At 43.4% G+C, this 14,338-nt stretch overlaps 1 protein-coding gene across 8 annotated transcripts in view; it reads left to right on the top strand.

Annotated features, from left to right (window-relative positions):
• The window catches only part of LOC119178073 (PAT complex subunit CCDC47), a 613,343-nt gene that overhangs the window by 328,319 nt on the left and 270,686 nt on the right, over positions 1-14,338 (top strand). For all 8 annotated transcript variants that reach the window (XM_075894166.1, XM_075894179.1, XM_075894151.1 and 5 more), the window contains one exon: positions 5,595-5,677. In XM_075894166.1, the coding sequence (XP_075750281.1) occupies positions 5,595-5,677 (83 nt within the window). The remainder of the gene's footprint in view (positions 1-5,594; positions 5,678-14,338) is intronic.

Here is a 14,338-nt window from a genome sequence, read left to right as displayed (position 1 = left end):
TATTGTACTGAACTGCTCGGGACCTAACCTGTGTGGCCGGGATCTGATTTCCTTGCTCCACAGAGCGGGGGTTCCAGTTTTGCAGCCGTCGGCACAAGACTTGCTACACTCAACGCCAGAACCCGCTGGGGCAGTTCACAACATTGTCGACGACTACCACGACGTCTTCTCCAAGGATCTTGGCCTGATCAAGGGGCCTCCAGCCACATTGCAGCTGAAAGAGGGAGCGGTGCCGAAATTCTGTAAGGCAAGATCCATACCTTACGCTCTAAGGGACAGGGTGACGCAAGAACTGGACAGGCTGGTAGCCATCGGTGTACTTTCACCAGTCCAACATTCCGATTGGGCCACTCCCATCGTGCCGGTACTTAAGAAAGACGGAACTGTTAGAATTTGTGGTGACTTCAAAGCCACCCTAAATCCAGCCTGTACAGTTGAGCAGTACCCTCTCCCAGTGATTGAAGACATGTTTGCATCTCTAAACGGCGGGGAGTATTTTAGCATTCTTGATTTGCGAGATGCCTATAATCAAGTTCCTTTGGATGAAGCCGCAAGGAAGCTCTGCGTCATTAACACGCACAGAGGCTTGTTTTCGTATAATAGGCTTCCCTTCGGAATATCCTCTGCTCCGGCTATTTTTCAAAGAAAAATGGATGCAATACTGTCAGGTTTGCCAGGGGTTCAGGCTTACCTTGATGATGTACTGGTTTCGGAGGCTCGTGGCGATGGGAGTGAACGCCTGAAGAGTGTGTTGCAACGGTTCCGTGAACACGGAGTTAAGCTAAGGTCTGATAAGTGCAGCTTTAGACAGCCTTCTGTCACATATCTCGGCCATCGGATAGACAGAGAGGGTCTTCATCCCACAGAGAAAAATTTGGAAGCGATCGCTCAGGCACCTCGCCCACAGAACGTGGCGGAGCTGCGTTCCTTTTTAGGAATGCTGACGTTTTATGCCAAATTTCTTCCAAATATGTCCACTCTACTTTCTCCGCTCAACAAACTTTTGGAGAAGGGCACAGTATGGCAGTGGGGGCGGCAACAAGAAGCTGCCTTTGAGAAAGCAAAAGACAGCCTAATGCAAGCTCAGGTTCTTGTTCAATTTGACCCGTTGAAAGAGTTGAAGCTCGAATGTGATGCTTCCCCTTACGGTGTGGGCGCGGCGCTTTTTCACACGAGTAACGGCATGCCAAAACCCATTGGGTTCCGGTCCCGTACACTGACGGCCGCCGAGAAAAATTACTCTCAGCTGGAAAGAGAGGCCCTGGCTTTAGTGTTTGGCGTCACTAAGTTTCGTGATTACCTTTTAGGTCGCCAATTCACTCTCGTGACGGACCACCAGCCCCTCTTGAGCTTGTTGCAATCCGACCGCCCGACGCCACCCCTGGCTGCAGCACGTATCCAGCGCTGGGCACTGTACTTGGGTGGCTACCGCTACAAGCTGCAATACACGCCGGGAAAACAGTTGCTCAACGCGGACGCCCTGAGCAGGCTGCCACTGCGGTCTACGGAGGCTGATGACGTGGGTGAGCCACCGGAATATGTCCTCGCTCTGGATAATTTTGACGATGGCGTTATCACAACACGGGAGCTACAGCAGCTATCGGCCACAGACCCCGCAGTAACGGCGGTAAAGAATTGTATATTACATGGCTGGCCCAAAAGTGCAAAACAGCTGGAGGAAACGATGCGGCCGTTTTTCGACCGCAAACTAGAACTGTCCGTAGCCCATGGTCTAGTGTATTGGGGGCATCGCGTAGTGATACCGGAAAAAGCGCGGGACCGTCTTTTGAAACTGTTGCACGAGACCCACCAAGGCTCGTCAGGAATGAAAGCAGTGGCAAGGTCAAAATTTTGGTGGCCCCGACTAGACCGCGATATTGAAGCGCTTTCAGCCGGCTGCACGAACTGTGCCCAAAACATGCCAATGCCGGCAGCGGCACCACCAGTAAACTGGCCGAAAACCAATGAAAAATGGTCGCGGCTACATGTCGATTTTGCCGGACCCATAGCAGGCAAGATGATTCTAGTTGCAGTAGATGCCCATACCAAGTGGATAGAAGCCGTGCCAGTAAAGCATGCCACCACAACAAGCACAATCACCTGTCTGCGCGCCATGTTCAGTCGATTCGGCGTCCCGCGAACCATTGTTTCGGATAATGGGACACAGTTTTCTAGCCAGGATTTTGCTACGTTCGTGGCAAAGAACAACATAATGCATCTGAAAACGGCGCCCTTTCATCCACAGTCTAATGGAGCGGCAGAACGAGCAGTGCGTACAATAAAGGATGGACTTCGGAAGATGAGGGAGGGTAATTTGGAGGACAACCTTGTGCGGCTCCTGTTCAACTACAGGAGAACACCACAGAAGACGGGAAAATCTCCGTCTCGGCACGCGGCACAGCATTGTGATAGATGCGGAAGCAGCAAACACGACGGCAACAGCTGTCGTTGGATTAGAGCAAGGTGTTATCGCTGCGGACGTCATGGGCATCTCGCAAAGATGTGCCGCACAACCGCCAGTAATGCAAGGTGGGAAAGGAAGGCTTCTGCAGCAACCCTTATATTCTCACTTTTTCATCTTTTCTCTGTATTTCAAGACGTCACCAGTGATATCATGAAAGAAATTTTCTGTTTGGGATTTATTTCTAGTAAGATGGCCGGCAACTGCCAGTGGTAAAAGCGGCACTGCCGCTGCTGAGAGCGTATACAAGGAAGGCGTAGGGAGTTTCCACCCCCTGCCTGCGCAGTGAAACGGCACTTACGAACAGACATTAATACTGGCACGGAGATGGTATTGCCCCCTTGTGGATCAAGGCTCGATGCAAACCCCCTATACTTTCTTAGGAAACCCCCCTATTTCTCTATTAATGGGATTACAAGACTATATTGCAGTCCTACACTTAGTGTACCTAAATGTGTTGGCTGCGACTGAATGAGTTTTTTTTTCTTCTCCCTTATATGTTTTATATATATGTATTTACGAATGCGCATTATTGTGCAATTACTTACATTTTACTGTTCAAGCTGCTGTGGCTTCCTGCAGAAGCTATTGTATAGTTATTGCAGCATTCTCAAGGTTGTCTTTTCCTGACTTCTTATCAGTGTATTATTAAAATTTGTTTTCCTCTTTTTTATGACATTTTATTTGACACTTCAACGCGTGTTTCTCCAGCAATGATCCTGATTGGGATCGGCTGTATTCTTGAATGAATAAATAAATAAATAAATGAAAATACTAGAAAAATCTCAAACACTTTTGTAAACTTTAATTGTATTGTAATCTTGACAAGTTATTAAGACTAGATTTTATAATTGTGATGTTTAATTACTTTCTGTAAGTACAATAAAATTGGTCATTTTGTAAAATTTTAGAGTGAAAAAATTCCAGTTTTCGCATGCCACTTTGAGTCCTTGAAGAACTTGCAACAGGTTCTGGAAAGTCCTTGAATATCCTTGAATTTTTGTTTTCAAATACTGTACGAACCTTGTCTGAGGACCGCTAACACTACATGGTGTATACAAATAGCTTGTCATTAACAGGCTAAGCAATATGTGTGTTGTGGTCTAGTGGCTTGCGTCGCGTGTTGAGAAATGAAAGGTCGCTGGTTTGAAGCCTCGTTATAAAACCTTTTCTCCTCGTTTTTTCTAGTAATTTGTTCGTATACATTTTATGTCTTATTCATGACGGAAATACTCATCGGAGCCTTGGTGGGCCCCGACACAAAACACTTTCGTGTTAAAATGGCCTTTATGATAAAAGTATCTCCAAACCTTGGTGTTTTTGGTAAACCAATTACGTTTCATCATACCTATAAAGTAACAAGAAGTGGGATAAAACCATAAAAGTTATTTAAAAAGAAAACAAATGTAATAATGTTAATATGTATTAAGTTTTATTATCTTCAGTGTGAGTTTGTAGTAATAAATTTTTAAAATACAGGTATTTTGTACAGTTAGCCATGCTTGTGATTTTTTTTTCCTTTCAAGTTTTTCGATTCGTAAGAATAATGATTGGCTCACAAAACTATATTACTTGTTCAGTCTTTCATGAGAATAAGTATTGTGATTAAAAAGTGCATCGTTTTTTACTTATGTGCACTAAAAGCAGAGAGTGGTTGGAAAGAACACCGTTAGCTCTATGTCCATTATGCTGGTAGTGTTGCTTTTGTGTGCCAACTGGCAGTGTCGCTGGTGTGCAGCTGGTGTGCAACTAGCAGTGTTGCTTTTGTGTGCTTCAGTTGACTGCTGAGGTAGCTAGTAACAGCCATGATAATTCAGTGGTGGGAAACCTGCGCAAATTGTGCCATTCGGAAATTACTGTGCCACACTGCTCCAAAATGGTCTTTTTTCTATAATTTGCACCATTGCTGCACGACAAGGTGGTTTTGAAACAGAAAGAAATGTTGACAGCATGCATCGTGAGCGGATATTACGTGATGGTAACCATCTTTTACACTTGCTCGGCTGCCATGGAGGAATTGGCTGACCAATTATTGGTACTTCCGCACAATTGTGGCAGTGCTTTTTCTGGTAAGCATTGGCAAAGAACGAAAGTGATGTGGCGACTACAGAAAAACGCGCCAGTATGACTTATCGCCGATAAAAGGTCTGTGTGTGGCATAGTGCCGCTTTAAACCTACTGCACGCTTTTAATAACTGACGACTACTTGAGAATGCTGAGGTGCCGATCGCTGCCGCCTCAATGGTTGTGGGGAATCGTGTTCAGCATACACTGCTTTGCTGAAACGAAAGCAGCTTGCTCTTGTGGATTTGAGCATTGCGAATCGCGGGCACCAAGACAGCAAGCGTAGCTTCATGAGGTGACTGCCCAAATGCGCCTCTGTCTGTTTATGTACTTGGTGGTTATTGCATACTACATTTAGTGCATAGTTAGCCATGTTCCCTGCCGATTCTCAATATGGATGTTCGTATTAACGAGGTTTTACTGTAACAAGCTTTGAATGTGCCGTGTTTGCGTGCATGTGTGTTTGTGTGTGCACGCTCACTACTATGAACTTCATGCTGCAGCCAGTTTGTTGGTGCAATATCCTTCAGTATCTATTACCACCGTTTCTATACATAATTCCACTTCTGTTAATTTTATAAATTGTGTTTATTTAGTGGGCTTGCTGCTTCTGTATGAATGATTATGTAAACTAAGGGAACATTAAACTAATTCAAGCTAAACTTTCTTTTTCTGTGTGCGTGTCATGGAAACCCCATGGGTACTCCAAACTAGGAGGTAGCTTCTCTAAAAGCAGGTTTAATCTGCACCACTAGCTGCTCCGAAATGCTGTAAGGCATCCTACCCCTGATAATGTCTTTTGAGACAGTGCTAGCTGTGTTTCAGTTTTATAGATATTCCTTTGAAAATGGCACATAAATCTAGGCCTATCCTAGAGTTTGGTATATGAAATAAAAACAAAAAAAAACTGTTGGCCTAGATTTAAGTAATTACAATAACAAGCCTCATATCACAGTGAAATAGGCTGTTTTGTCATTGTAGACATAAGGTAGTTTTAATATATGTTTTTCTGAAACTATATGCTTTAATTCTGGTACGCAACCATGTGTGTGATTGCCGTCCTGTGCAGGTGCTGTCAGTGATCAAGCGCTACGAAGAGAGCATCGATTACATCCACATGTCGGACCAGTATTCAGGGCCTCGGCTGCAGGAGTAAGTTGTGCAGGCCACAACCTGTGCTACAGTTTGTTGCATAGTCCTGTGTCTTCAGCCGATGTGGAGAAGTGGTGGCACTGGCCTCTATTAATTTCGCCCTGAAGAGATCGATGAAATAGACTGAAACACCTGGTGGGTCGAGTTAGGCAAAAACAGGAGATACAACAAAATATATGCCGCTGACTCATTAGGCGAAATTCGATCCAATTTCAATTCATTCAAAGTGAAAAAAAAATCCCAAAATGCCATTGAAGTGGCTTAGCTACGCAGGCACCTGCTTAAATTTTTTAAAAAAAGAACAATTTTTTTTAGCTAACGTAATTTTTTTTAATGCTTGCAGTATATTCCCCCAATAGCTTTTCTGGTCACAAAACTGCCGCTTGCCTGTGCGTGTGTGTCTCTCTCTTTGTGTCCTTTTCGTGGTGCACTGTACCCATATAAATGACATCGCTGGAGTCTAATATGGAGCTAGCAGCGGCTGTTAGGGGCACCACAGTAAAAGAACGGCCACTTTGCGGAGTGGCCACTGCAGGTGATGCTTGTGTTTTTTTTTTATTCTGTGATACGTCGCAACCGTAACACCCGCTTTTTTAGACAATATATGCATTCTGTTTTGTTGTAGCAATTTCGCCAGCTAAAAGTGGAAGTTCTGAGATTATCATAGTGAGGACTAGTTGCACAAAAAGGTGAATCTCAAGTTCAGCTAGCGGCTCACTATGCCAGCAGACAAGGTGCTTAGGCCTTTTTGTTACTGCGAAATGTCTTTATGCAAAAGTAAATATTCAGCTGGCAGCTCGATGTACCAGCAGATGGCACTCATAGACCTTTTTGTTATTGCAAAATGTCTTGAGGTGGCCCAAAAGTCCTCAAATCATAATTATGACAAACTGACGTGGCTGTGATGTGCTGGGCATCATTTTTGAGCAGCCTCACGCTATGCCATTTGGGGGCACCAGTAAGCTGCGCTGAAGCAATATCATTTTATCATGCACCAACTCGCCCAGTCAGCAGGACTCTTATAGCCGTTGAAGAGGTGCTATCACTCCTTGTAAAGTCGTTTTCACCTTGTGCAAATGTTTGACGTGGATACGCCACAATCAGGTAAGTGTCGCAGCACTCATGAGAGTTCAGCCTCTGAGTGGTAAGTGTCGCAGTGTTCGCGAGAGTTAGTTCACCACCATCATCATCATTATGGTTAGTGTGGCAGCGCTAAGAGTGGCGCCTGGCGGCACATGAGACATGAGAGGCTCTCTCCGGCACATTGGGGCTGGCGCGAGTGGTAGTCTCTCAAGGTGGGTCCGTGGAGACGGTGCCCCAGGCCGTTTCCTGTGGGCCCCTCAACTCCTCTGGGTTTCCTGTGGGCACTCAACTAATGCTCGACTCCCCCTGGTGGGGAGTCGAGCATTAGCAATGCTGCTTTCGCATTACCTTGTATGGGTTCGGTATGGTGATTGAGTGCTTTGCAGTATTGTAGAAGGTTGTTTAGCGGGCCACTAGTGAGATGTTAATATGTATATGTGAAATCTAACAGGCAATAATGATAAGGAAAGCATAGGGGAAGTTATCAGACCGAGTTGTAATGCAAATGTGAAGACAGAAAAGTGGGTGAAAAGATAACTTGCCGTGGGCAGAAACCAAACCTGCAACCTTCGAATAACGCGTTCGATGCTCTACCACTGAGCTACAACAATGGCTGTCCTCCCAGCCACTTTATTTGTTATATATCTGAAATTAAATGTGGGAGTGTCAGTCAGTGCCACCAGTAGCCATGGCGGCGAGTGGAGCACACTCTTTATAAGCCTGTGGGGCGTCACGTAGCACGTGAACTTATTACGAGCTGGCAGCTTACCAATAGTCCCTCGTATAAAACCTAAAGGCACCAAGTCTGCTAGTACGAGACCCTCGTTAACGAATAAGGGAAAGAAGTGTATACTTAAGGGCTCGTTTTTTCATGTTTTGACACAATAATAATGAAATCTAACAGACAATGATGCCTAGGAAAGTATAGGGTAAGTTATTAGGAAGTTATTAGACCGAATCTAATGCAAATATGAAGAAAGAAAAGTGGTTGAAAAGATAACTTGCCGTGGGCAGGAACCAAACCTGCCTTATTCGAAGGTGGTGCTTTCTTGGTGTCAATTTCTAGGACTTTGTAATCATAATCTCTGGCATAACGATTAAAGGCTCAGCCAAACCGGTGGTTATCATAGGTGAATGGGTAAATACAGACTAAGAATAATTAATAAACGTATTTTCTGTAATACTTTCATTTGTTACTACTGAGCCATTCATTTCTATTTTAGTGGCTCGATCCTCTGGTTTCGATAAATGCCTCCAGAACTTCCGAGGTTCGTTCTTCATAAAATTCACTAAGGTATTTGAAAAGAAGTTGTTTCTTGCAGTTCTGACTTCAGACTTCAAAGTCCGTGATAGTTCACATGTGTCCTGACAGGTATTCTTTTTATTTCTCATTCTTTTTATTTTCTGTTTTTAAAGGTGGATAATGTGACGTGCTATCCAAGTAGGCAAACTTCATATTGTCCTGAGTTTGTGGGTTGAAGGTTTCTTCCACAGTAAATGATAGCTTCTTCTAATTCCAGTGACAATTTATTAACATTACCGTACCACTCTCTTGGAAATTCATCGAAGGCTTCCTCCAAATAATCTACTACGCTCTCATCAGCAGCCCGATTGTAATCTTTACATTTCAGTATGCGAGGGTTTATTGTGATGACCAGTAACCATATCTGTGCTACGCACTGACAACACTAAAATCTTGTGATCTGAGATATCATCATCTACGGTTATACTTGCTGATAAAGATCCTGACATGAAAGCAAGGTCTGGCACTGATGAGGTGCTTCTCTGCACACGGGTCAGTACTTTGAAAACTTGAGTTAATGAAAAATTGAACATTTTATTAAAAACTTGCTCGGAACTTTGCTTATCTTTTGTTCCCACAGTTGAATCTTTCCGATGATTTATGTCCGGTAAGTTGAAGTCACCTGCTCGCATTATCTCAGTTCGTGAATCTGTCAGGCACTGCAAATAATGATGCACCTACACTAGGTAATCTTCTGGTGCTTCTGGGCATCTATAAATAGCTGCTGAAGTGTTCCGAAGCTTGACCGTGCACCATGTACTCTCGTGATCTATTATGCCTGTTTCTCGTTAAAAGCATAAGTGATTTTTAATAGCAAAAAGTCACTCCTTCTTCCCACCTGTTTGAATTTGTGTGTAACAGTGTATCAGTGTATATGCGGAGGGGACTACCTCTGAGTCATGGATTTCAGGATGAAACCAAGTTTCTGTCATTATGATAACGTCTGGAAAGTAGAGCAATATTATTTACTTTCAGCATTATTAATGATACTGAGGCCATTAAACAAATCACTAAAAGCAAGGCAGGATTTTCATTTCATCAGGCAGTCGTGCCACTAGAGCTCGTCACAATGTCTTGCTTACCCTGCCTTACCCTGACTCACTCAATTTCTCGATTGTTCCACACATACAGCTGATTGTTCACTTTTACTTTGTCAAATACAAGGGCTACTTTTTCACCGTTCGCACGGTCATCTTTGGCTGACAGCTATAGTTTTTTGCACCTTTCACGAACTTTGGCCTAGTAATCTTCCGATAGTGATATCTAAGTGTCTTTCAGCTTAAAAATTGCACAAGATTGTCAGCTATTCTGCGGAATCATAAATGTGCAAGATCACTGGGCGTTCTTGAATTTATATTTTAGCGCAAACTCGATGATACGCCCCAGCGAACGTACTTCAATGCCCAATATGTCTCTGATAACGTCTCCCCCAAGTTTTCGTTGAATTGTTGCATTATCCTCCTGTACAGTTTTCTCCAAGCCATAGACAATGATGTTATTTCTTCGACTGCAGTTTTAAGTTATAAATTTTTTTGCTGATTTGGCTGAGATCTGAGAGCATTGCTTTGACTGCTTCTATGCACTCATCAACTTTTTCATGGTATTGTTTTAAAGAAGACAATCCGATTTCTACTTGCGTTAGCCTTTGCTGTACACTTTGAAGTCCATCTTCAAGGGTAGCCCGTGAAGACCTAATTGAAGTGACCATGGCAAAAATTTTGTCCAGCTTACCACGACCTGGGTTTTCCTCGACATCACCACTAAGTTGCAAAAGCATTTGGGCAACAGAAAGGGACTCGTAGCAACAAGATAGCACCAACTTTGGGCTTGGCAGCACAATAAGGCCTACGTAATTACTTTTTACACAATTTGTAAAGGACCATTTCTCACTAACCTGGACAAAGAAGAGCAAGAAGTTAAACATAGTGCACAGAACCATGCTGCCCAGCTCACTGGTCTGTCTGTTCCACTATTCCTCATTTTTAATCATTTCCCACGATGTTATCGACGCCGCTGGTAGTCCAAAGAATGTGTCCAGGCGGAGAGCTGTTTGCAGCGTTTCCTTGTAATGTGGCAGTGTCAGCAGGGGCTGTGAGGCGAGGCAACATAGGTTGAAAGACGGTTGTTGAACTGTGGCGATCGAAGAGCAAGGTTAAAGGACCATTGCTTGATGAACATACTTCCACAAGCACCTGGACAAACAAGAACATGAAGTTAAACATCGTGCGCAGAACGAAGCCACCAGGCCCACTGAAAGGGGCATTCCAAAACGTCTGTGGCTCCACTTTCACTTGGAAGCAACAGGAAAAATTGCACACATAAATTCCATGGCTATTTGAAAGTTTCTGGTCCTGTTGTGCATGTGAATTCGATTCCTATTGAAATGCATACTTTCATCATTATTTTAGGTGGACAAACTCAACTCGCTGCCTCAGATGAATTGTGGTGAATCGCCGTCAAAACATTGCCCAGCTTCGTCATCCCAAAAGTGTACATCTCACCAGGAACTCTGTAGACTGACGTCATGAACTTCTTGCTGCATAACTTTCGTACGGTGTGCCTACAGGATGACCCAATAATAATAATAATAATAATAATAATAATAATAATAATAATAATAATAATAATAATAATAATAAGTGATTTATTTCAGACATAGAGTGGGGTTTTGGATGGCAGGGCAAAAGGCAGAACATTGTCTGCCTGACTAAGACCATGCCATTTTTTGAGAGAAATATGCTTCCTTAGTGTGCAGGGTTTGTTTCAGAAGGAGGATATAACAGAGAGATAGCACAGGGTACTCCTTCTGCAATATCTTCCTTCTGAAATGTTCCCTGCACACTAAGGAAGTACATTTCTCTCAAAAAATGCAATACCAACCAGTCCAAGTAGCCATTCTTTAGAAGGCCATGCCACGCATACATTTTTCAGTGTGGCAGCATGCAGTGGCACAGAACACAAGAGAATACATGAAGTTCGTGCAATAAAGTAACAAACTGTATTGCAAACATAACTATGTTACATGTAAATGACAGAGAAAAAAAATATCGCCCCGCTGCGGTGGTTTAGTGGCTAAGGTACTCGGCTGCTGACCCGCAGGTCGTGGGATCGAATACCGGCCGCGGCGGCTGCATTTTTGATGGAGGCGAAACTGCTATAGGCCCATGTGCTCAGATTTGCATGCACGTTAAAGAGCCCCAGGTGGTCGAAATTTCCGGAGTCCTCCACTACGAAGTCTCTCATAATCATATGGTAGTTTTGGGACGTTAAACCCCACATATCATTCATCAGAAAAAGATACTATTAACACAATTTAAAGAAATAATTATTTCGTATACGCTAATACAATTTGTAGTAAAAAAAAAATGGCAGCATATCCACGGAGTGAGTGATTGGGAATGGGGCGAAGCATTCGTCCGTCCATTCGTTCTTGCTTCCGTCCATTCCTGCGTACGTCTGTGTAACCGTCCATGCGTCCATCCACTCGTCCGTGCGTGCGTCTGTTCGTGCGTCCGTCCCTGCGTTTGTCCATGCATCCGTGCCTGCGTCCGTTCATGCGTTCATCCGTGCATCTGTCTGTGTGTCCGTTCGTCCATCTATTCAGCACTCCAAGTACCACCATCTCGCATCTTTTCATCATATATTCTCCATATAGAAGCACCGCCATCCAGCGGACATTTCAAGGACTAAACGGGAGGTAGCACATGCACACTTTCTTACGGCTTGCGCTTCGGGTTTACTTCCCACCTTTAACCACCTCGAGTTCATGGTATATACTAGTTCACTGTATTCATGGCTATGCGGCCCAACGCTCGCTAAACCTCTCTAAAACCAAGGAGGTTACACCCAGCGAGTATAACGTAGCAACCCTTTCTTGTTAGATCGTGCTTAATGTACATGCCAATAGCTGCTAATGGGGATCGCAGCGTGCGCGTTATCTAAAAGCCGAATGCTCCTGTCTCTCATTCCCCCTTAGCAGCCATTGACACGTGCATTGAGCACTATCTTTTATTGTTCAACAACGCACAGAAGAAATCTCTCACCAAAACCACCTTGGAGGTCAAAATCGTAAGGACCGCTATTTCGGGTATGTGCCACTGGTGGTTACGTACTACGAGGGACGCACAAGCCACACCATAAGGAGATTCGCCCTTAAAAAGTTTACAACCGCAAAGTGGCACTGTCACTGTAGCAAACTAAAAAGATAAATGAGCATACAATACGAATCCAAAACAGGACGTGTAAAAGAAAAAACCTAGCAATGAATTCAGTGACTGACAGAAATTAAGTACCTTCTCATGGCATTTTGCTGTTTTGCGCAATACTTATAGTATTGGGATATGCATTTATAAAGGATGGGATTAAGTGGGTAAGCTGTTTAGTACCGTGTAATGTTCTACTAAAGGGAACTCTAAACGGATCATGCCTGAAATTGTAATCAGTGTTAGTTGAATGATACCTTTGAAGAAAAAGGGTTGCATTTTTTTGGAGTTCACCTCGTATGTATATCGCGCGCCTGAGATAATATAGGTCAGTAATTTTTAGAAGGCCATGTTTTAAGAATACATTGGCCGTATGATCATGGTACCCAAGGTTTTCTATTGTGTGAATTGCTTGCTTCTGAAGATTTATGAGCTGATTCGGATTTGACTTGGATGTGGTTCCCCATATCGGTAGGTAGTAACTAAGGTGAGATTGAATTAATGTGCGATACAAAAGACGTTTTAACCAAATGGGGACAACGTGCCTGATCGAAACAATGTACCAGTTGGCTTACAGGTGCGGAAATTAACCTTCATGACATGTTGCATGAAACTGAGGTTTTCATCAAAAACAACTTCTAGAAACTTGAAACCTGATGTCCATGTAATTAGAGCATTATTAAACTTTATACAAATAGAACAGTTATCCGTTTATTTACAGGCTTAGAAACAACATATTTGGTGTTACTGACATCCAGCTGTAACTGGTTTGGAGAAAGCCAATCATAAAGTTGTTCTAGCCAATGATTAACTGCCGATTTGAGCCCAACCAGGCTGTTACCAGAAAAAAATAAACTTTTGTCGTCAGCATACAAAACTATATTTGGAGTATGGGGTATGTTAACAATGTCGTTTATGTATATTATAAACAAAAGAGAACCTGATACTAGAGACTTCAACGTTAATGTACTTCGACGTGAAAACCAGTTGTTTGTCATGTTTCTCGATGCCGAACTTTGACTTCGTCTCCTGTCAGATGTCACGCAGTCAACTATTCATAACACCAATTTTAGATATTGTAGTTACTGCATTACTGTCAAAGCATAATTGACCATGTTCAATACATGGCATATAGTTCCTGAAATTCCCAGCCTTATTTCGTATAACAGTCCTATGTGTTGCTATTGCATTCATTAATTTGGTCTTGGGCCGAAACTGTGTTTGACTTAGCATAGTTCAATAAATGTTTGTTCTTTTGGTTTCATCAAGTTTTCTGTATCCGTTCGCTCCAAGAGTATGGCCTTAATTTCGAGACCCCACACCGTGTATAGTATAGCCAGAGTCCTTCAATGCTTTATTGGTCACGAAGCTACGGCGCTAGTTTCATATAGGGTCCGCGGGCGCCACTACTGGCACCACCGTCGCACTGAGGGGATCCAGCCGCCGTGCGTGCGGCATATTTGCCAGCTTTTGGCATGAAAACGCTCGCTGCTTCTGGTCTTTTCGCGCTGGGTTTCTTTTTTTCTTTTCGTAGTTATTAGCGATGAATCGCCCAATTATTGTGTATACCACCTGCCTCGAATGGGGTTTTATTTTTTTGAATAAATCGCCGCAGACCTCGGCCACGAACGGCAACTGCTTTCGCGTCTTTGGGCGCAAGCACTGCGCCGTGTTTACCGATTTCAAAATATTTTTTGTTTGTTTCCTTCAAGAAAACTTTGTAACCACAACACATACAGTAGCCCCGTAGCTGCGGACTGCTGCGGGCCTATCAATAATGCAACGAAAAAAAAAAAAAAACCTGAAAAGAAGCAGGTACACGTCCTTCAGAGTAGGCTTCTAATGAATCTGTTGAGTGCTCTGGAATGCGCTGAGCACCCAGATACCCCAGTAATATTCTCTTTTCGATGAGGTGGTACAGTAACATTTAAAAGCGCTGCATAAAGGGAAAGGATCAAAACACGAAATGATGTATGTTGCACTGTGTGTCTTTCCGCGAACCCACTTTTCAGTCCTTGCAAAAAAGGAAGCGCAAACTTCTATCACATGCTACAAAAGTAAATTTCAATATTA

Source organism: Rhipicephalus microplus, chromosome 1, assembly GCF_043290135.1.
Source record: "Rhipicephalus microplus isolate Deutch F79 chromosome 1, USDA_Rmic, whole genome shotgun sequence".
Taxonomy (NCBI): domain Eukaryota; kingdom Metazoa; phylum Arthropoda; class Arachnida; order Ixodida; family Ixodidae; genus Rhipicephalus; species Rhipicephalus microplus.
This window is presented reverse-complemented; position numbering and strand designations above follow the sequence as displayed.